A 24,266-nucleotide genomic window follows, 5' to 3' on the forward strand; every position below is an offset into this window, starting at 1 on the left:
CTTGCGTTTGATTCTGGTCAAAGGCACACACTTCGGTTGCAGTTCATCCCCGGCCCTGGTCAGGGTTGTGTGGGAGGCAACCAGTTGATATGTCCCTCTTATGTCGATGTTCTCTCTCTCTCCCTTTCTCTCCTTCCCACTCTATCTGAAGATAAATAGAAAAATATCCTTAGGTGAGGATTAAAAATAAATAAAATAAAAAATTTTCAAAAATAAAGAAGAGTACCACCCAATTTGGGGATAGTGGATGGGTCAGTCATAGAGATAATTTGTGTAGCAGCTATAATATGTACTCTCATATACAAAGTAGGCAGCATAGGTATTTTATGAGTATTTTACAGAGGGACTACAAGGTCAGAGAGAGGAGTACTTGTCCCACAGTGAACACATGGCAGAGCAGGCCCTGAAATAAGGTATCTCTTTGCCAGCCAGTGTTCTGGTCCTTCAATTGTGCTACTTAGGGGCAGGTGATATTTTTGGCCTGGCCCTAAATGACTGTGTCAGCAATATGCAGGCATAGAGAGAACAGAACAGGAGTAGAATGCCCTCACTCTGGGGAATGCCATACCTGTAGGATATCTGTATTGCAGGCCTCCCATCATCAGTAGATGCTAGAATAATACACACTTGCTCAACTCTTGAATACCTCAACTCATCTAACTGCTTAGAAACTGTAGGGATGGCCAAATGACGCCATTGTGATCCGCAGCCAAAGACTTCCTTAAGTATAGTTTCCAAACCCTAAATGTATACGATGCTAGAAGAATGATAACTAAAAAGTGAGGGTACCAGGACAGAACCTAAGTGGAACTATATATTTATGTAATATTATATAATATTAATATAATCACATATCCTGGGGTATCTTCTAGGGCCCATATCCCATGTAGAGCTGTGAATAGCCTTTATATACCATGCAATGAAAATAAGCATTTCTTTAACTTTCTCTATCACATTTGACAAAATTACCTGAGTGGCTATGCTACTTTAAGAACCACCTCCTCGTGCATTTACTTAATTTTCCCTACTCAGGCACAAGTTCTTCAAAGAAAGGTTATTAGAGTTTTCTACTTTCTACAGTTCACACCAAGTACTCAATTGCTGTCGGTTGACTGGTCTGCAAAGTCCAGTATAAACACTAGTGGCTGGAGATGTTGCTGAGTCCTCATCGTCACTCAAACAATCTGTTTACCTACCCAAGCAGAGTCCTGAGACCACACATTCCTAACTGAGGATGTCTAACAAATCCTAGTCGGGAGGGGATCACACTCCTCCATATCCTGAGATGCCTTCCTCTTTCAACTTTTGACCTTACCATCTTTGTATGAACTGTCACTTCACAAAAGTACTGGCATACTATTTGCTCAAGAAAAAAAAGGAGGAAATTTAAGAATGAGGGCTAGCTTGAAAACCATAGCTGCTCTTTAACATACACCTGAGAAAGGTCAGCAAATAAGAGTTAAATAAAATGACATTTGTGTAGCCAAATTTGGAGTTTCACTAGGACACTGTCCTGTTTCCCAGAAATGTAAACTCCCTTGCCATGTAAACCTCCGTGAACAAAATAAAAATGGTCACTGCTCCAGGGCTGCAAAGCTGACTTTTCTTTCCAAGTGAACTACTCTTAAAAAGACCCCATGCAAATCCAAAAAGACCAGGGGCAGGTCAGAGCAAAGACTTTTTGTTTTTTTAATCCTCATCCGAGTATATTTTTCTATTTATCCAGATAAAGTGGGGGCGGGGGGGGGGGTGAGAGAGAGAAAGAGAGAGAGAAGCATCCATGTGAGAGAGACACATCAACTGGTTGCCTCCAGCATGACCCTGACCAGAACTGGAGACAAACCGCAACTGAGGTACGTGCTCTTGACCAGACTCAAACTCAAGACTCTGGTCTGCGGGCCAATGCTCTAACTGCTGAATCAAACTGGCCAAGGCGAGAATTGAATTCTTTGAAACAAAGTTACTAAACCACAAACCATACCAGGGACAATAGAGTACTGCTTTAAAAAAGACTAATGTCAAGTACTACTGGCTGAAATAGACTTTTAAAATTAACATTAAAGAAGGATGACCAGCCATGGCCAGTTTGGCTCAGCGGTTAGAGCGTCAGCCTGCGGTCCGGAGAGACATGGGTTCGGTTCCCGCTGAGGGCACGTACCTCGGTTGCAGTTTGTCCCCGGACCTGGTTGGTCGTGCGGGTGGCAGCCACTCGATGTGTCCCTTCACGTCGATGTTTCTCTCTCTCTCTCCCTTCCTCTCTCTCCCTCCCACTCTATCTATACAAAAAAAATGGAAAAATATCCTCGGGTCAGGATAAAAAAAACAAAAAGAAGGATGACCAAAGCATTTCAGATATTAACATTTTAAGTCACTGATACAAGGCAGAAAGTCAAAAGCTAATAGAGTATAGAATTGAGGTCAAGGGGGAAGAGGAACAGGACAGCAGATCCCTGTTGGAAAGGAAGAAGCACATTCCAGTAATTAGGGCTGCCCAACAAGGAGGTGGGTGGTCATGACCAGCAGCATGTTCCTCTGCCACCAACAGGCTGGGTGTGGTGTGGGAAGATATAAAGGCCATCCAGGCATCAGGCATCAGATTAAGCTCCTGGTTTCCGAGGTCTCTTCCAAACCTAGGAATTTCTGGCAAAGAGTAACCAGTACATATCCACAGCACCATGTAAAAATTAAATAGTTCATTCAGGATACTAGTATAATTTCTTACCTCCTGAAGCTGAGATTCTTTCTTTTTGGAAGACAAATTCAAGTGCTTTTCTAAGATGCCACAATACTTCTCTGTCTCCTTGTCATACTTCTTTTTGGCTTCCTGGTGAAAAGAGAATAGAGGAGGAGTAAAATGTTGTAAAAATGACCTAGGTTGAGATCTTTCTGCTCATCGTCACAGAGGCATCATTTCCTCAGACCACAGAACAGCAGCAGACAACCCAGCTCCTACTCTTCAAATAACACCCATTAAACCAGGCAACCACTCACCCATCAACAGCCTGACAGCTTTGAGTGTCTATCAGAGGCACCACCTGGATGCCAGAAACCAGGTAAATACCAGTGCTTCATACAGACAAAGCCAGGACTCCACCTAACTTCAATTGTGAAACAGAAATCTATAGTTTCTAACTCACAGGGATGTTCAAAACCAAAGGAAGGAGGGAAGTTACCTATGAAGAGAATCTCAGAGTAGGAAAATCTACTTATAGCTTAAATGGGACAAGTCTAGACTAATGGAGATCTAGCTTTAATAGTGTTCAAACAGTACTTCTAAATATAGAGACCCAAATATTCCTTGATGCAATAATATCACATGCAGGCCCAAATATTCCTTGATGCAATAATATCACCTGCAGGTCTGTGAGCTGAAGAGTCATTCAAAACAAAGAAGATGTTATCTTCACAAATGTGTTCACTGAAGTATCATTAATCATAGCAGAGAGAGAAGCGGCAATAGTGGCAGTAACATCACTGCCCAAGTTTAGGATTTAGGATAATTCAAAAAGAGAACATCCAACATATGTAACTGGGAAGGCTAGGAAGTCATATGGAAAACTGTTCATTATAGAATGAAAAGTAATAGTAGCATGGTATAAACTTGGTGCCTCCTATGTAGAGTGTATATACCTGTAGACAAAGATTAGATGGGAAGCCCTGGCCGGTTTGGCTCAGCGGTTGGAGCGTCGGCCTGCAGTACAGAGAGACCCGGGTTCGGTTCCCGCTAAGGGCATGTACCTCGGTTGCAGTTTGTCCCCGGCCCTGGTTGGTCATGCGGGTGGCAGCCACTCGATGTGTCCCTTCACATCGATGTTTCTCTCTCTCTCTCTTTCTCTCTCTCCCTCCCGCTCTATATGAACAAAAAATGGAAAAATGTCCTCGGGTGAGGATAAAAAAAAAAGAGAGAGATTAGATGGGAAGATGCCTAAACAAAAATACTTGAGTTAAGACCATGGGGACAATGCGTGATTTTTCCCCCTCCATTTGGGAAATTTTTATTGCTCTATATTAATTGTTTTCAAAATAAAAATAATATAAATATCATAATACACATAATAATCCCTACTGTCCCACCACAACATTGAGTCAGTGAGGTTCTATTTTTATGTCCCATTTGTAGACACGAAAAACTTAGACCCAAGGAGTTTAACTTGTAAAAAGTCGCAGTTAGTGACAGAGCTGGGATTTGAGCCCAGGACAAGCTGCCTCCAAAGCCCACGTCTCAGCCACACTTGAGACATCCTGTCATAGGCGTCTTCTGTCTCTCCCTTCTCTATCACAGTAGGGATGGTGGGAAAGGGAGCTGGGAGACAGTTGGCACTGGCCTGCTAACCAGGATCCAGTTTGCTAACCGAGTGCATCGTTCCTGCTTTTGACTTAAGTGGAGCCCACAGAGGATTGTTCTGCAACTCTAAGGACTATTAGAGAAGAAACAATGCCGTAGCCAGATAAGAAAACTCAGAGACATCTCTATTCATTTAACAAAGATAATACATGCAACACTCTGTGTTAGGCTCTTCTAGGCATGAAATACAAGCAGCAGTCCCTACCCTCGTGGTGAGGATATTCCAGAGGAAGAAACATAACTGACCACTAAATGAATAAAAAGCATAGCTGCAGACCACCACAAGTGCTATGAAGGAAATAAACAGGACGCAGTCACAGAGATCCCACAGATAGGGTGCTCAAGAGAGGCCTCTCTGGGGAGGGGACGAGTGAGCTAACACCTGCTGATCCAGGAAGGGGCCAAGTGGAGACTTCTAGAGCAGTACGTGCTCTACACAGAACACTCTGAGCCAACGTGGCACAAAAATCACCAAGAAGCCGTCACCTGAAGCCCCGACAAGCTCCTGCGATATCAGACACCATTTATCTGGTGAACAGCTAAATTCTAGACCTCACAAAGTGGGCAGAATTATCATCTACACAATTTTAGCTGACATGTAGCCATTTCTACAAATCTGCATTTTGTTTAAAAGACTACTTCCATACAAAAAAAAAAAAACATGCAAAAGCAAATAAAGACAAGCCCAAGGGGGCATTACTTCTTCAAATTTGAGAGGTACAGCCAAGACACCTGACTCCAGCAGCTCTTCTCCTTTACAGAAACCAGTGACTTTGAGCTGTGGCTCCCTGTCCCAGTGAATGCTCACTTAGCCACTCCACCAGCCCTGTCAGCACCCCCAGAAAGGAGAACTCTGAGCCAGATAGCCCAGCGAACTGAGGTGAGAAAAAGCTGGGGAACATGAGTCACTGGAATTCCGTGACTTTCTGGCAACTTGAGCCTCCACACTCCATGTTCAAGAGAACAGCCAAAGCGAAAGAGAAAGGGAAGGTTCTGTCCTGAGTCACAGCAAGGAGAACTCTTCGGGCACAACTACTATGATTTGCGTAATGCTCTTAAGATGGGATGGCGGTATTACTCAGTTACTCAGGAACAAGATGGTGTTCACCTCCCAGGGCATCCACTGTGGGTGGCTAAGGGTATAAAGGACAGAGTAGAATCCTGCATTCCCAAGTCTAGATGGACTGACTCTAAACAAATCACTGCCCCTCTCCAGGGCATGGTTCCCTCATCTACATACTGAAGGTGACTACATGAGATAATTGCTCAGGTTCCTCTTCCAGCTCAAAGACTGTCTAATAAAATAAGGATAAGGACACCCACCTCCTCATAGGATTAGGACTAAGTCAGATAAACCATATGCAATGCTTAGCAGAGTATCAGGCGCATGGAAAGTGCTTACTAAATCTCAGTTATGATGACAAACATGGTGAAGGTGGCCATGGTGGTGAGGGCAACAATGAGGTCCGTCATCTAAACCTATTCCTTCTTACCAGGAACACCACATGCTTTCCATGGCCCATGACCCAGGAAGAGATAGGCCTCACAGCACTACCACACTTGGAGGCTGCATGTTTACTATCTCTGTGTCTGATGTCCTTCTCCCCAGCCACGAGCACAGCCACCACACCCGCGCTCTCCTCCACCATACACCAGTGTGTAGCGCAGGGTCAGGCACACAGCAGGCTCTTGCTTACTTTTCTGATGAATCAACTGTGTGCATGGACTATAATAACCAAACCAGTGACTATGAGACAGACACTGTTCTAAGCACTATATGAGATCACTCATTTCTTACCTGTCACAACTCCAAGGTAAGCACTATCATGATCCCTGCTTTATAGCTCAGGAAAAAAGCATGGAGAGGTTCGGTAACTTCCCCAAGTGTACATGCACGTAGCAGAATGAGATTTGGACTCAAACAGGCTAGCTCTAGTGCCCACACTTAATCACTGCTCCCCCATGTCTATTCTACTTTCACTGTAGAGTCCAGCTAGGGCTGCAGGAAAAATAAACTCCCTCAAACTCAGAACTCACAGGACCATGATTACACCAAGCTACAAGGTGGTACCCTCCTCTTGAGAAGCCATGCTAGCACAAGAATGCCCAGAGTCCACCTCCCTGGCAGCCTTCATACCCCACAGTCTAACTCCAGCTTCATGCAAGTAGCAACAGCTTGATACAGCAATGGAGGCAGCACCAGAGGGGACAGGAGGAGGAAGTGTAATTTTAGCATCACACAGGCAGAGTTCAGGAACTTGAACTTAGCCACTATAGAGCCCTAGGTGGCTCTTAATTATTCTTGCATTTGCTCTCTAGATCGCCTAGTAAAGGGCTTGTTGTTTCTTTGTTGTCTCTGAAATGCACATAATACTATGATATAAATGTATGGGGGCTGAGGGTGGAGAGAGCAGGTACACTGAAGAAAAGAAATGACAAAGGAGGATAGATGAGCAATCATCCCCAACATTATCACATTATTCTTCAACCAGAATGAGAGAACAGAATATGCATGAGAGGAAACGTGTTTGGTGAGCAACCACTTTCTTTAAAATTTTAATTCTCAAATTTCTCACCATCTGTAGCCGCCGCCCCCACCCATCCAACCTGGAAAAGTACCTGCGCCTGTCATTATGATCAATGGTATTAACTCAAAGGGGGCCCCACTCAGACTTCCACTCCTCCTCTGTGTGCTGAGGGAAGAGGCCAGAGTGAGAGGCGTCTATGCTCAGAAGGAGAAGTGAATATGGGGTAGGTGACTCAGTAAACAGGTCCACCCTGCCTGTGCCACAAAGCTCTCCAGAGCCTCCAGAGCTGCTACTATGTTTTCAGGAGTGGGAAGCACAGGTTCCACGGCCACTAAAGAGAAGCTGCTCACTGGGCCTGCGTAACAAGAACTAGGGAAGGACACTCAGGACATGTTCTCGCCCATCACTGGGTTTGCTCGAGGTCTTGGACAAAATCCTAATGGAACAAGACATCCCTTTAAACTATACATTCCTGAATCTGTAATACAAAACCAATAATCTCCAATTTCTTCATAAATGTAAACTGTAAAATTGGTAGAAAAGTACTGTAGAATTGGAAGAAAAATCTTTGCCATGGTCCCTCCTTCAAAATTGAATAACCCCTTTGAGTTAATACCATTGATCATAATGACAGGAGCAGGTACTTTTCCAGGCCCTGATATATACATTTTCAAAAAGCAGAAGTACTTGGCGGGGGGCGGGGGGTAAAGAGAAAAGACCTCACTTCTTACATTTTGGCTATCTTTTTCCCACCTACAGCCACCTCTCGAGGCCATTTCACAAGTAAAATCCATTAAACAGGTTAAGAGTATGCTGCTGCCCCAAAGCCCCTGCAGGTGGCGCAAGGGACTGCGGCTGAAGAACTAGTTTCTGGAAAAGCAGGAAGAAAATCTCTAGAATCCTTTTGTTTTCATTGATTCCAATGAAAACATCTTCCCTGCAGGCGGTCTCTAACACTACTGAAGGTCAAACTGGCTAGGGCTTCGGAGTGATTTCTCACAGGGCAGGGGAACCTGGGAGAATCCACCTCTTAAAAATAAACGAGACTCCCTTTGCAACCAACCGCATTAGAATCGGCCAGGTGTGGGCTAGTCCCTCCAACTCAGTAGTAACAAATGGTGACCTCTGGGCTGAAGCAGTCCCAACTTGTTGACCTGTACAATCTGTAATATATATCTTTAATTATTTGCCAAAATTTTTTAAAAATCAGGCAATTTCATGTAAAACTCTGACTTTTCTGTTTCTCTTGAAAAATGTCAGTATCAAGAGAAGGCTCATTTGCACACACACAGCAAAAGTGAGCTAAGAACAGAGTGCCACGCCCACAGGGCCCAATTTGTAATCCGTGTTCTAGGCTTGAGTCCCGGATCTCGAAATAAATATAATCCCAGGTTGTCCAGTACACAAGTATCTAGATATTAACACAAAGGAGGAATGGTTTCTACCTTTGGATGATTTATGAACTAGCACAAAATGATCAAATAACAAAATATGATGATGACTGCTCTGGGGATGACCACCCAGGCTGTCTTCAGACACTTGTCAAGAACAGATGAGCTAGGCTCCGGGCATATCCGCCCAAGATTTTCTGAAGACAGTGAGCTTAGATTTTCTGAAGAAGGTGTGTTTTCCAGACCTCCTGCCCTAAAATCCAAAGTGAAGAATTGCAAAATTCTCACCTTGGCAGCCCCAATCTGCTCCTTCCGAAACTTCTCCAAGGGCGTGATGAGCACATCACTGGCATTCTCAATCTGGTGAGGAAAAACAGAGAGGAGCAGGGTGGGGGAGACACAAGAGTAGTATCAGTAAAGAATTTGAGCAGTTCTGGCACAAAATGCCTCCCCATGTCTCAACATAAAATTTCAGTAAGCATATGGTAACTGTTCATAATACTTAAACTGACAGCATGTCAAAGCAAAGTCTAATCATCAGTTCAAAACATGGTATTCCTCCTGTGCATGATTAACATTGATTCTTTAAAAATAAAAATTAGGACCTCTAAAAATGTAAGCAACCATCTGAAGGTGGAAGGAAACTAGTGACAAGGTAGGATCTAAATTTCAAGCTTCCAGCCCTGGCCGGTTTGGCTCAGCGGTTAGAGCGTCGACCTGCGGTCCTGAGAGACCCGGGTTCGGTTCCCGCTAAGGGCACGTACCTTGGTTGCAGTTTGTCCCCGGCCCTGGTTGGTCGTGCGGGTGGCAGCCACTCGATGTGTTCCTTTCACATCGATGTTTCTCTCTCTCTCTCTGTTCCTCTCTCTCCCTCCCACTCTACCTGAACAAAAAAAAAAAAGGAAAAATGTCCTCGGGTGAGGATAAAAAATAAATAAATAAATAAATTTCAAGCTTCCAGTGATACCTTGTAAATGCTCATTCACCCAGGTTATGTTTAAGTACATATATTTAAAGCAGATCAACTGAGTCTGGATTACAAACAAATAGAAAGCATCTTTGACACCCAGTGGCATGAAAACCTTCTCCAAGGGTATGATGAGCACTTCACTGGCAGACTTTGTGTAGACCTAACAGTGCCTGACTGTGATCAGGACACTTGTGTCTACTGACCACCCGCTGCCTCTCAATTTCATCTCTCAGCCTCACCCCCTCAGGTCCTGCACTCCAACTACACCATCACTCGAAGGTACCTCACATGTACCAAACCTGTCCCACTTCTAGGCCTTTGCATTTAGCTGTTAACCTAGATGCTCTGTCCCCAAATCCTTGTGAGGACAACTCATTATTTACTGCCTTCCGTGACCACCAATGTGATCCAAAGAAAATTCCAACCAGCCCACCGAGTTTTTTCTTCAGAAGCGTAAGCCAGCTAAAGTTTTCTGTTCACCACTTCAAACACATATACACACGCACACCATCTTGTAAATGCTTACTTGTCTACCACTATCCCCAAAACACAGAAGAGTGCTGAAACAAAGGAGCACTCAAATATTGTTCAATGACTAAATGAATGAATGATTTCTTGATTGGCTGCCAACTGCGTGACCATCGGCAAAACATTTAACCCCTGTGGGCTCCAATTTCCTCGCCTTTTCTAAAACAGTACAGTATTTTACAATCTTTCCTCTTAAGTCATTCATTGCTTACTCGTTGCTCAACTAATTATTTCAGGAACCTCATCGTAACAGAGCATTATTTTTCTAAATCACATGCATATCCATTGCCATGAAACCAACAGAGTAAAGGCCAGAAGCCACAGATGGACACAGAGAGAACAAACAGGACAAAGTGAGGGAATGAAGGTGGCAGATCTCCAAATTTAATGCCATTTGCCTTTTTCTCAATTTTGAGAACATTTACTTTAATGTAGAGCAACACTAGAGTGTTGCAATATTTAACTTGTTTGATTTTTATTGTTATTTGATGTGGCTTAATTGGCTCACTTGTTTAAGTGTTTTCCATAAATCAAGTATAAGTCTCTAAAGCTCACAATTGTTTCTGAGCCCCTAAGTCAGTGTTTCTTAGCTTTAGCCTCATGTTAGGCTCACCTGGGGAACTTTTAAAAATCTCTATGTCCAGGCCACACTCCAGACCAATTAAATCAGAAACTCTATACTTCATCCCAGGTATCAGTGTATGTTAAACTTAAGTTGTTGCAGAGGGCATCCATGATTGAGAATCCAGCCCTAAGTAGATGGTAAATATATAAAAGTAGTAACTGCTCACCTGGGAATCAGGATGCCTAAGTTCCTGCCCCAGTCCTTCCACTGCTTGCTATCAGCCTTCATAAGACATCAACTTTCTCACCTGTCCAATGAGGGACTGCAGAGGTGAGGAATAAGGTCTGTCTGGGTCTGTAATTCTATGACTGTAATTTCCACTCAGTTCCAAGCATGCCAGTATTGGGGACACGGTGGCCCATTCTCTGCCCTTCAAGAACTCATATTTACTATGGGACACAAGCAGTGATTATCAGCATACAATGTGCTGAATGCAGAATCAGAGGCATGAACTGGATATTAAGAAAATACAAAGAATGGTCAACTATCCCAGGGCATCAGGGAAGGCTTTCCAAAGAAGGTACAGCTTTGCTAAGCTGAGCTGAATTGGTGATGAAGCTGCCACGGGGTGAGGAGATAGGGAAGGGGCTTGCAATGGCCAGATACTGAGATGCAGACAGCAGAAACTTGATTCACTGACATTAATAATAAAATTGCAGAGGCGAGCTGAAAAGGATAATCCAGTCATTGTTCCCTTCCTGTGGGCCATAGCAATCTGCAGGGTAGTATCATGATTTGCTCACCACACCACCCACCCCCAAATATGGACTCAGCCAAGAATCAGACTCCAAAGAATCACTTCCCTTTCTCAGGCACTAGCACGTGCACAAACACAAGATTTCCCCTGCCTCCACCCACCAGCAACCTGCTGCTGCTGCCACCACCACCTGAATATGCTCCAAACACCCAGCAATGAGCAATCAGGGGAAACAGTGTGTCTCTCTGCAGGGCAGAGGGTGAGAGGCTTCAAGCTCTGCTTAAAGTTTTCAAGTAACTCCCACATTCTTTGGTATAACACGAACTTGGGTTTGAATTTATTAACTGTGTGATCTTGGGCATGTTACCTAACCACTCAGAACCTTAATACCTTCATCTGGACAATGAGGATGACACAGGCACCACCCTCACAGAGATATCATGATGGTTAAAATAGAAAATGTGTGGCTACATAATGTCTTGGTAGATGCTATGGACTAAATTGCACCCCCTACGCCCAAATTCATGTATTGAAGCCCTAACCCTGGCAAATTAATTAAACAAAGAGCCATCAGACTGAGGTGGCTCTAATGCCTTAGTAGCCTACATCAGCAACCCAAAACCCAAGACTGTGAATGCCTCGAGGTTAAGAAATCAAAGCCTAAGAGTAAGCAGTCACAAACAACCAGGCTTTCCCAAATAAGGCAGCCACTTAAGCGATGGACAATTAAATAATTTCCTTGCTTGCTTTCCCATCTTCTGTATGAAAGTCTCCCCTAGCTCCTATTGGTAAAGCACTCTGAACTACTCAGGCTGGTGCTATCCAATTTGAATCGATTTTTGCTCTAATAAACTCTTAAAAATTTAATATGCTTTAGTTTATCTTTTAATGCCCACAATGTGATAGTATCTGAATATGGGTCCTTTTGCAAGGTAATTTGGTCACGAGGGTGGAGTTCTCTTGACATAATTAGTGTCCTTATAAGAGACATGAGAGTTTCCCCGCCCTTTCTCTGCCACGTGAGGAAACAGTAAGAAGGCAGCCATCTGCAAGTCAGAGAGAGGGCCCTCACCAGGAACCACAGCCCCTTGATCCTGGACTCTCCATTCTCCAGAACTGTGAGAAACAAATGTTTGTTGTTTAAGCCAACCAGTCTATGGTATTTTGGCAGCCCAAGCTGACCAAGATAAGAAATTTAGTCTCAAACCATCATTTGTTAGTATGGAAAGAGAAGAATCGTGTTTATTAATGAACTCTTCCTCATGCCTCAGAAGCACTACTTAACAGAGAGAAGCCTTTCTGGGGACAAAGCAGCATGTAGCCAGCAGGGGTTTCAAATCAGTCCTGGTATCTTAGGGATATGGGGGAAGATGCCAAAGAACCTGTGGATATGGAATCCCTCATCTGTTAAATGCTGAACCACATCAGAATACATTCTAATGCAAAAGAGCTCTCTTAAGAACCTGAAATCAACATTAGATTCTTGAACTTCTCAGTACTCCTCTTTGAGCTACCATCACTGACTAAGTTCCAGTTACTAGGTGCCTAGGACATGGCAGGCACTGTGTTAGGTATTTTGCAATTAAAAGTGAAGGAGTAACCCTGCCCTCCAAGAGCTCTTGGATAAGTTTAATAAGGTTGGGGGGATGCACAGTGGGATACCTTTGTTCCCATTCTGCCAAAGAAAAATCAAAGGCCTCAAAGAGTTAAATAATTGTAAAGATACACCCAGAAGTCATATACTTTATGTATACACATTACAGTGACTCTTTAGGAGGACAATGTAGTCATTCTCAAGTTATTCAAGTACATATATCCTATTTTTTTACAAAAGGCTTCAAACCCAGTACAGACAAGAGGATAAGGCTTGCTCAAGAGCTCAAAGCACTCAAGTGTCAGGGCCTGGACTCAAACCCAGTTCTTCTGATAACAAATCCTGTGCTCCCTAGATATGACCACACTGTCTGGGACCAAGAGTAGCCCAGCCATACTCACCATCCGTATCCGTTCATCTTCAAGATTCCTGAGAACAGTGGCAAACTCCTGCAAAGACTTTGCTGGAAAAGAGAAAGGGTCCATGAGACCGAAGTTGAGTAATGGGCCTTCAGGAGCCTTTCCAGATACGGCTATCATGTTATGGATGGAAATCCCTTGGCACATGCAGAAGCCTAAGGTCAATTGTTTCCCTAGGCTCCCATTATCTTTTCATCATTAACCATTAAAGATGACCCAGAAATGCATGTTAATTCCACCTGGCACTTTAGCTAGGGAAGGATTTCCTTCAAGGAAAAGACTGGCCTATTCCTGAGAGTACCCAGGACTGATGAGTTGCTGGCCGGCTCCCAGATCCCGGGCTGGAAGGGGCAGAGTTCCGCTTAAGAGCTGAAGGATTTCCTGCCCAGGATTCGACCTCCTCAACCTTTGTTGTGGGCCTGCGTCAGAACACAACCTTTTCTTTGGCAGTAGAACTGAACAAACAGTGCTGCTGGCACTGGAAGCCACATCTCTGACTTCTCCTTGGGTTCCTCCTGGTCCCCAGGCCACTTATTAATACAATACAGTTTGCAGCATGCTGGTCAGGTGGGGATTGTCTCCTGTGCTAGAATTATTCCCTAAGGCAATAGACATTAAGTGCCAAAACCCTGAGGATATTTGGGACATTTGTATAATGTTGGGAAAAGCATCCATATATTCAGGATTTACAATGATGCATCTTCACTGCTCTCGGCTGTCTCCCAACTGCCTTTGTTCATCCCCAGATCCTGGTGCACTGCACAGCAATAGGGACTTAATAAGTACTTTATGACTTCATTAATTCAATATAAAATTCTCAATACTTATTCACTTCATAGAGTCAACCAAGATGCCCAATGTATGAAGATTAAAGTGCCAGGACTAGGCCCTGGCAAAGAAAGGTGTCTTAACATTGCAAATCCTCTGTGCTCAGTGTTGCCTACAAAAGACAGGCAGGTGATGGTGAAGAATGAAGCAGCACAGTGAGGTGATAAACGGTAACCCTACCATCAGCCTCTTGTGAAAGAAACAAAAGGGAAAGGTGGGGATGACTGTGAGCTAGACACTAAGCTCCTCTCCCCATTTGAAGGCAACAGCGGCTACACAGCGCCAGCCAACTATTACCAGGCAGAATGTGGGGCCAGCTGATCAGATTCTCCAATTTTCAAAGAAGCTGGAGAACCAAAACTGTAGGGTAAATTCAATTTACACAGTAATTCAATTAAAAATGAGTACCAAAGAAAGCATGGCTGCATTCTGATCTCAGCCCATGAGCTAGCATTTGCAACCTCTGATCTAATTCTTCCCTCATCTACCTGCATTCTGCTTTTGCTCAAAGTTCTTAGTGCTGTGGTTGTGGGGAAGAATGGCACACCACCAGCTAGAAGCAGAGCACTAAAGGAAGGTGGGAAGGAGAGCCCCACTGCAAACCATCCAGCTTTCTCCTGCAGGAGGGGGTGAGAGAGGCAATCCCGGAGCTCCAAGAAGAAGCCCAGAATAACCCCAAATTCCCGATCCTCACTTAACTCTGCCACCTCTGCTGTTACTATGGATTTCTTAATTTATGACAGATTCTTCTTATCCCCTGAAAAAGGCTCAGCAAGGACATTGAAAGTTGTGATAAACAGCATAGTTATGACTTACCTATACACATTTCATCATCTGTTTCTGCATCTCCTATGCACTGAAATTTAAATTCATTTAAGGAATCGGCAAATTTCCTCTTCGCTGAAGATAAATCTAGGGAGAAAACGAGAAAAAAATGTGAATTACTGAAATATACTAGCTTTCCTGTTTGCTGCACTTTTTAGTCCTTCCACTTCTATAGAAGTTGGCAGATTTCTTCCTGAGTCCATCTCAAAGCACAAAAGAACGTAAATTCAAAATAGTAAACCCTTGTTTATAACATGAAATGCTGATTTGCTTTAGAAGTTAGTATGCTTGTTGCATCTGCTTTAACAATTCTGGCCTATTTCTAATTCCTCCAGGTACACAGTGAGTCCTGGCTTCTCCATTTGACACAGGTGGGAAGTCACTTGCCTGAGGAGGTCATGGAGGAGGTGTGGCATCTACAGCCCTGTAGGTGCACTCTGTCACTGGCCCTCCATATGGTCAGATGCAACAATATCTTCCCCTAGTCCAAATCTTACCACAAACTGCTGGAACGAAGTGCTGGAAACTGCCCTGTCCCCGTGGCACAGGAGGACCTGAACTTCCTCTTCCACCTGAACCATTTATTTCCCTGGGTCACCACGTCCCACTACTGCCATGAGAACAAAGCCCTGGCAATGTATGGGGCTGGGGTAACCCCACACATAGTATCTATAAAGAAAGCTCTCAGAGGCCCTTGTCAAATTTAAACAGTAAGCTTTCATTTAATAATAAAAGCCAATGATCCTTCTATGAACCCTCCACTTCTGTTAAGGGTATGAAACTACCAAGGTACCTTTCAGGGGCCTGACAGACACGGCTGCTCAGCACAAATGTGCTTAACTTAATTCCACGTGCAGCCTTCCTGCAGATTAGGCTAATCACTCAAATTACCCTAGTCCATGTGCCCCTCACTGAAGGGGAAATAGCATTATGTTCAAATTCCCAGAGGAGGGAAATTATGAGGCAGAACTGGCAACAAGGCCTGGCTTTAATAAGATATTGGTGTTGGGGGGTGGGGCAGGATTCTGGCTTCACAGATCAACAAAACCTACTGGAATAGCAGCACCCATGACCCTCAGCACTTCTCCTTTGTAGTTCCCAGATTTGTCCCTTGAGGCTGGCGATTAGGTTTTCCCCATCTTTTGCTTTTGTTTCTTTGTTTCCTCTCCACATACCTGGCAGGGCATCCTGCTCTGTGTGTGCTTTTTAATATGGGGAGGTGGGGAGGGCTGTATACAAATCCAACCCCCAATGTTCAGTTCATCAATCTGAGTGTTCATTCCAAACAATGGTTACCAGTGGAAGAGCCAGGCTGGACTGTCCCACTCTCAGGTGTGGGGCACAGGGTACCACACTGGATACCAGAGGCTCTTGCTCTGAGGCTGCCCTCCCAATGGCTCGGATGACACAGGTCCCATGCCAGCTGTGGCTTGTGCAAGGTCCTCTGCTCTACACCAAAAGAGGAAGGTAATTGCAGTGGAGAAGGAGAACATGGGAAACAGCAGCCAACAGTCCAGGGTCTCTCCCTGGTTCAGTCACTTTAATGGAATGGTCCTTTGGCAAAAAGTCTAAAGATGCTGGCAGGAGAATCAGGCATCTCTTAAAACTGGCCAACCCAGGCTGAGGATATCCCTGAGAACACAAATCACTCCCTGGCAAGAAAGAAACAGATGCATCTCAAAGTCAGAACACTGTGTGACGGAAGGACAGAGGAGGCCACCAGCAGAATTAAAAAAAAAAAAAGGAATTATAACTTTTCAGAGTGGAAGACAAAGCTCCCCAAGAGGTCCAAAGTGTATAGTACATGGAATGCAGACATGGTTGGACTCCATGTCATTTTATTCAAAATGGTCCCCTGATCGGAACTCATAAAGAAAGACCTGAGCAAAGAGGAAGAACAGAGTTGTTTCTCTATCCACCTAAAAATTCTCCTGTGCCTTCCCAGTAAGGCAAGAAAGACTCAAGCTCTCAACAAAGTGAAAAAAAAGTGAAATGCAAGCCAGGCTCAGAAAGCTCCCAGCATGCACCTGAAAAGCTGTGCTGCCAGGGACCTCTGCCAGTGAGGGTCTGCACAACAGGGCCTTTGGGGGGGGCTCTCCACAGCAGGACCCATTTAGCCAGGAGCAGGCCTGTTAGCTTAGGACCAGAGGTAACCTGATGTCATTGTCCACTGGCACACTGCACACCCTGCCACAGCACAAACCTGAGAAGAGATGTGGGCCCCACGAAGCTGATAAAGAGGCTGGTCCCCCGATGGAAGATTAGGTAATGAGTACTGGTATGGAGTCAATACTGGGCTGCAGGCCAGTGAGGACAGCTGGGTAGAGTGAGAATCCCAATTATTGGGATCTGAAAAGGAACTCACCATGGGTTTGAATGACTCACGCTTCAGAGAGAAATCTTTCTTTAAAGGCGCAGTGGACACCTGTTGTCTTGCTTGTTCAGCATCCACTCCTGTCTTTGGGACAGCATCTCCAGCTTGCTCTAAAGGACCTCCCTTCTCTACTTGCACTGTATGGGATTTTGAGTATATGCTGATCAATCCCTTCCCCAGCCCCTGGCCCTCTCACTCCAACCCCCACTGACTCCTGGGTTCAAGTTTCATCTCCATAATTTACTGGATATGTAACTAACCCAGGGTTAGTCATAAAGTCTCAATCATTTCAGCTGCCTTATTCCATTAAGATAAACCCCTTCTTGTCCTGGCCACCTAGCTCATTTGGTTAGAGCATTATCCTTATATGTCAAGGTTGCAGGTTTGACCCCCAGTCAAGGCACATACAGAATCAACCAATGAATGCATAAATAGGTGAAACAATAAACAGGTGTCTCTTTCTCTCTCGCGCGCGCGCGTTCTCCGCCCTTAAATCATTAAATTAAAAACCAATTTTTTAAGAATTTAAAAGATAAACCCCTTCTCTGTTATTTGGGAAGTAAAGAGGACATCAAAATAAAAGAACACCCAAAGTCATTGCTTCTTGTCTACTTCAACCCAAAAGGATTAGTGGCATCTTATGCAGACTATCACCCTGGCTATGCAGCTGCACTGAGACTTAATTCTGGAGCTTTCTCTCTGATGCACACAGGAACCCAACATGCACATTCCAGTAAGAGGAGGGTGGAGGAGGATAGGATGGTATTGGTGCTGGGTGCCTGCCAAGTTTCGTGGCGCCCTGCTCATATAACCCCACTGTTTCATGTTCAGGCAGTGCAGGACACAGCTAAGAGCCAAGCAGAGCAATAATATTTACTGTTGCTAGAAAGGCAGAATGCTGGCCAGAGTGGAGAGAAGTCATGACTAGCAGCCTCTGGGGAGGACAAGTATCCGCTTTACAGAGTAAGTAGTCTCTGCATCTGAGTGAGGAGACCAGGTGGACCAGGGATATGGAAGCAGCGAGAAGCCTGGCCTTGAGAGGCTTCTCCCAAAGCTGTCTGCTCACCAGGGACCCAGAAGAAAGTCCCCTTCTCTACCTGGAGATGCCATGCTCTGCCACAGCACATACTAATCTGCAAAGAGCTTAGGAGAAGTTAGGTCAAGTATAATCTTTTACAGAAAGACAAGGTTTATCACCATTCTTTAAAAGTTAGAATCTACCTTAATTTACACAAGTTTCACTATTAATACCACAAGCCGAGCCATTTTTTTTGTACAATTTAACATTTACTCATACACACAAACATACATGTATATGGACGCCCACATAATGATGGACTAAAGGTAACTTTACAATTATATTTTTCAGTGTATCTATTGCCTTTCTCTGACCTCCAAAGTTACAAAAATTGTATATAACTACACTTAACATTTTTTTGCTACCCTGATTAGTTAATAAAGACCAACTGCCAAGGTAAGTAATTGCTACAGGATTGGCACCTTACAGAACAAGAATCCTCAAGTCTCTGGGCCGTACTTATCCCCCTCCTCTGAAGGCCAATAACATGTACCAGAGTCTTTATGCCTCATCATCTTGCATGTGGAATGGTTCTGGCACACTCCATGAGTGGTCTCATGCTATAATGTATGATTGCCTAGGACAGGGCTGGACAAAGTGACCCTCAAAACCTGCTGTGCTGACTTGATCGGGCACAGCAGTACAGGCTGGCTGACAAGTGGTGTGTCTGAGATCCCCCAGATGAAAGGACCACGGTGGGAGCTGAGAGGTGGACACCTGCCCCCAAGAGACTACAGCCTTACCCCACAACCCCATTCTCAGGTAAAACTCAACATACTCAAAACCAAATTATCGCTCCTCTCCTCCCCTCTCCCAAAGGAGCCAGCTAAGGACCCTTCCTGTGTCCCCAGTTCAGTAAAGGGCACCACCATGTCCTTCCACACAAGCCAGAGTCAGGCACCCATGTGTTGTCATTGACAGTGCAGTCCTCCCCAAGTCTGAATATTCCGCCTCCTAAGCATCTCAGTTCTGCTCACTTATATCCGACACTATCAGCAACCCATAAACCAAATACCCGCATTTGCCTGGATAACTGCAGCTGCCTCCTCTCTGGTCTCCCCATATCCACTTTGTCCCTCCAGTTAGTACTCTGCCCAGTCATGTCAGCTCCAGCGTGAATTCTGCAATGGCTTCCCAGAGCTCTAATAACAATGAACAAAGTCCCTCCCAAGGCCTGAGAGGCCCTACAGAGCCTGGGCCCCCATCTCCCTTTTCTGGGCCTCAGACGCCCTGGCCTCTACCAGTTCTTGGAATGTGCCCTATCCCTAGCTGCAGCCCTCAACATAAAAAGTCCTTCCTCCAAGAAGCCTTCCCTGATTTCTCTAAACAGGCCAAACCCTATTCTACTTTCACATCCTGAGTCCTATGCAACTCTTCTTCATATTGTTCGGGTAATTCTTTGATTAATATCTCCCCAACTAGTAAGTTCCATAAGGGTGAGGATCATGTCCCTAGCACTCGGCCTGCAGAGAACAGATGTCACAGAAAGAACAAAGGGAGAGGGGAAGCCGGGCACCCCACTAGTTCATTATACTCATCAGAGGTGATTCTATGCTTGACAAGTGAGAAAAGGCAGATGAGGTAAATTAGGAGAAACTTTCCAACTTATGTAAGTCTGGTTGGAGCTTGTATATGTAGGAATGTGCTTACTGTTAACGTAAAACCACCTCCTTTGGTTCTATCTATTGAGCTGCAGAGAGAGCTGCCAGCAAGCACAGAAAGCAAAACTTTCTCTGCACCAAGGGACCAGGAGAAATGAGCAACAAAAACGGCAACTGTCAGCCACAGCCACACATCCTCTTTCAGCCATAGCATGTCCCCAGGCCTGGAGCTAAAACAGATGAAGGAGGAGTGCCCAAGGACCCCTTTTTTCTCTTTCCCTATATCTGGACAAGCTGGGGACACAACCTAGCAGAAGTTGTGTTTGTGGAGAGGCATTCCTTCTACTCACCATTTCTCCAAGTCTGCATAGGCATTTTAAACCTAGTTCCATTGCTTAATTGTAAGAAAAGCAAGTGACGTTCCCTTGTTAAATGTCATTCTACTTGAGACAATGAAGAATATGAACCCCTGCATTATATGAGCAAAAAAAGAAACAGACCATATTCAAATTTTACAATAGAACAACATTCACCCACAGAGTTCATCTATGGTTTCTGTGATGCATTACCTGTGGCCACTAGATGGTGATCAACTATACCAGAGAGGTGTGCTAAGACTCAAGGAGAAAAGACAGGGCCAGCCTCAAATGCAGTGCTGGGGACAGATCTTGTCCAGTTGGTAAAGACATACCCCCGGCAGAGAGAAATATCCAGTGGGTGTTCAATCAGCAATGGAGGGAGGAGTCCATGAGGGAAGAACTGCTCTAATACATTCAGAGGACCTTTGTTTATCTTATCCTGAGACATAGAGAGGAAGGGCTGGAGAGGTGAAGTCACCACCAATGTGTCTCTCCCATTATTTCAAATCTGGCTGGAGCAGACTCAGAAATCCTCTCATCTCACCAGAGGATGCTATGCCCACCAACCTTATCAACCATGGCATGCTATATAATGTGCATTCTGATTACACATCTACATGTCTTTCCTGAGTTCATTTCCCTAAAACTGTATTTCCTAAATGAGGCCACAGGCAGCACTGATTCTGGAGAATTTGTTTTCCAACCACAGCACTAAGGCTAATAAAATTTTCAGAGTTGATTTTAAAAATGACATCACATAGAACAAAGAAAGGTGTGTCACATCTTTCCAGATGAGGTTCCCAATTCTATTTACATAGAAACTCCCTTCAAGAATAATATAAGAAACCCAAACCCACTTTAATACATATCCAAAATATATCATGCATTAATTTATTGGGTGCTTATTATGTAACATGTATCTACTAAGTATTTTAAACCATTTCATCCTCACAACCACCCTACTGAGTACATACTCTTACTCCCATTTTGAAGATGGGAAAACAGACTCGAGAGGTGAAAGAACCTGTCACAGGCACATAGATAATGAGTGGCAGTATAAGAAACCTAGTCCCTCTGACTCCAAAGCTCTTAACTACTACACTATATTGCATAACTGACTCAAATATTTGAGAATCTGGTATCAATGTACTCAAAGACATACAAAGACGGTATGAATACAAAGCATATCCTTGGGAAGAACACAATTTAGAAGGGCCTAATCTGTGCATGTGAGTTTATAAATTAAGGTAGAACATGCTAAGGCAATCAATCAGAGAGTAGATAAAATAGCCACAGAAGTGCAAGCAGGATATTATTCCAGCTGAAGCCAGTGGAGGAGGCCTCCCAGAAAAAAAGAATAGGGATTGGCATTTGAACTGAGCCTTAGAAGTACAGAGCAAGTTGGATATGTAGAAATGGGAGGAGGGGCAGGGAAGGGGAGACAGGAACGGGAAGGTATTCTAGAAGTTAAGAATCGAAAGCAAAGAGATGCCAAAGCAGAGGACCTACCTAGAAACAGCTAGAAGTTAAGCTTGATGAAGAGGAGGCAAGATGGGAAGAGAGGTTAGTAGCATCAAACCACAGTAGGACTTGAATGCCAAGCAAAGGGATTTGGACTTCATCCCTAAGGAAATGGGAACCAGATTTTTATATAGCAGAGAGACAAGATCAACTTAAAATACCGATTATAAGCCTTTCACTACAGAGCTGGCCAAGAACTTGGTTTACTTGTCCTCTGATGTCCCATCCCACTTCACTGCAGGAACATGCAACCACACAGTCAAGGGCTTGCTCCCTGTGAGATAATCAAATGACACCTCTCAACCTGGACCTTGGTACAGTCCACCAGTCCAGCAGGTGATAAGGAGAGTATGAGGAATTCAAAGAAACTTTACTCCCTACTGAAAATTCCAAGTTCAAGTCCAATTATGAATCATCAGTAGCATCATCACTATATCTACATAACCATATATAAATATATATAAAGACATTTGTATTTCCAAAGAGCTACATTAGCTTTTCCTCAAAACACTGAGAGTGTAAGTGACAGCACCTGATGAAGAAAATAAGGACTAACTTACTAAGTGTATGTCACATAGTAGGTACCTAATAAAGTTTTGCCAACCAATGGCCATTATGTTAAGTGCTTTGGTCAGCATCAGTTCTATGACAAAAACCCAAGCCCTGAAGAGCCCAGCCCCAAACTTAAATGACTCAGCAACATAAAGCAGAACAGGGACACAGAGAATTTGTACTGTATTCAGAACATCTACATTCGCATAATGCCCCAAGACCCTGTAAGACAGCAGGTCAGTGCAGGAAAAACTCCCGAAAGAAAACAGTGGTGAGTTGCTTGATTAAAACAAAGAAACTCATTTTGAGAGGGTCTAGTCCAGTGAAGAATCAAAAAGAAAGGGTATTTCCAGGCTGGTTAAGTCCACATACACACAGAGTCAGTCAAGGGCAATTAAGGAGTATGAAGTGCATGAACTCTGCAAACCTGATTCCAAACCCTAGATCTGCCAATTATTCAACCTTCCAAGTGTTTCTGTAACTGCAAGGCCGATACACCTCACAAAGTTGTCGTGAGTATTAATGGGGGGAACCCGGATATGGAAGTACAAAGTACAGGGTGGCCCTTAGGTGCTGGTTTTCATTCCTTCCCACTAGTACAGGCAGAGTGGAAGTTTACCTGCAGATCCAAGAGAAGAGAATCAACAGGAGAGTCTTAATTAGCATTAAAATAAGGATTTTTTTACCTCTTTGATTCACCGAACTACTCAAACAACCCCATTCTAGTGAACTACTACAAACACATGTGTCCTTAAAGGTTTTCCTCAGATGCTTAGAAAACCCTACTTCATCTACACATTTAACACTTCCTCTCACCCCTTGCAGATAAAAGGCAAGACAAAAACCCTGGACTAAATAAAACTATTTTTTTTTTAACTGAGCTACAACCCAAAGCAGTATGAGTTTCCGCTTGAGAAGTTTATTAAACTCAAGTGGTGCCTTTTAAATCACCGGGGAAAGAGTGGTATCATCAAATCCTTTTTTGTCAATTTCCTGGGGAAGGGGGCCAGCCCCAGATGAAACAGATAAAAGAATGAGCATGCTAAGGTGACATCCAAGACAAATGGGATTTGTGGGGTTCAGGAGCCTGAAGTACCTAGCTTCCTGAGAAGGTGGTATTTGTGCTTTGCCCCTAAAATAGGCATGTTTTAAGGGGAAAGGTGGGAGACATTAAGAGAAGACCATGCAAGTCAGACCAAAGGGTCTGCAGGGAGAGGCTGGAAGATGAGAAGGGGCTAAATGGGGCTGTGCTAGAGCGTAGGCTGAGGGCGTAGGCTGAGAACGGCGGGCGATCCTCAAGGGTGGGGAATGTATGGCCTGAGGGCCTCATAAAGCCTAAGAAGTCAATACCAGCTAGCATCACATGCCTCATCAAAGAGAAGCAGCCATTACATTAGGAATGAGTTGATTAAATATTTGACCAAATATAGCAGGCTAATTTTTTTTTCTCCTCACCCGAGGACATTTTTCCATTTTTTTGCTCAGATAGAGTGGGAGGGAGAGAGAGAGAAACATGGACATGAAAGTGACACATCAAGTGGTTGCCACCCGCACAACCCTACCAGGACCGGGGACAAACCGCAACCAAGGTACATGCCCTTAGCGGGAACCAAACCCGGGTCTCTCTGGACTGCAGGCCAACACTCTAACTGCTGAGCCAAACCAGCCAGGGCTAGCAGGCTAATTTTTAAGTTGATAATTTTGTATGGCCCGTGAATGATGTTATAAAAATCCAAATGGCTCTTGGCAGAAAAAAGGTTCCCTACCCTGCTAGGTCCACACCACACAGCATTACTATTATGCCCAACACTGAGCAGAGGAACAGGTGGGGGAGGGGTGGTTAACCCTGGCTTGGGCCTCAAGACTTGGCTTTTGCTTCTGGAATGTCCTACCTTCTTAGAGCAGAGCTTCTCACCTCCATCACCCAAAGATCTTGTCCAAATGCTGATTCTCATTAGTGGGCCTGAAAGCCAGGGTGTCTGCATTTCTAACAAGGTTCCAGGTGATTTCAACGCTGCTGGTCCCGGCACC

The 24,266-nt window shown here is 44.3% G+C and overlaps 1 protein-coding gene across 5 annotated transcripts in view; it reads right to left on the minus strand.

Annotated features, from left to right (window-relative positions):
• ARHGAP26 (Rho GTPase activating protein 26) overlaps positions 1-24,266 on the minus strand; it is a 443,756-nt gene that overhangs the window by 320,677 nt on the left and 98,813 nt on the right. For all 5 annotated transcript variants that reach the window (XM_036281726.1, XM_036281724.1, XM_036281725.1 and 2 more), the window contains exons 2-5: positions 14,742-14,837; positions 13,080-13,141; positions 8,553-8,624; positions 2,723-2,824 (exon numbers count right to left, since the gene is read on the minus strand). In XM_036281726.1, coding sequence (XP_036137619.1) covers positions 2,723-2,824; positions 8,553-8,624; positions 13,080-13,141; positions 14,742-14,837 — 332 coding nt within the window. The remainder of the gene's footprint in view (positions 1-2,722; positions 2,825-8,552; positions 8,625-13,079; positions 13,142-14,741; positions 14,838-24,266) is intronic.

This window comes from Molossus molossus, unplaced genomic scaffold (genome assembly GCF_014108415.1).
Source record: "Molossus molossus isolate mMolMol1 unplaced genomic scaffold, mMolMol1.p scaffold_m16_p_4, whole genome shotgun sequence".
In the NCBI taxonomy this organism is placed as follows: domain Eukaryota; kingdom Metazoa; phylum Chordata; class Mammalia; order Chiroptera; family Molossidae; genus Molossus; species Molossus molossus.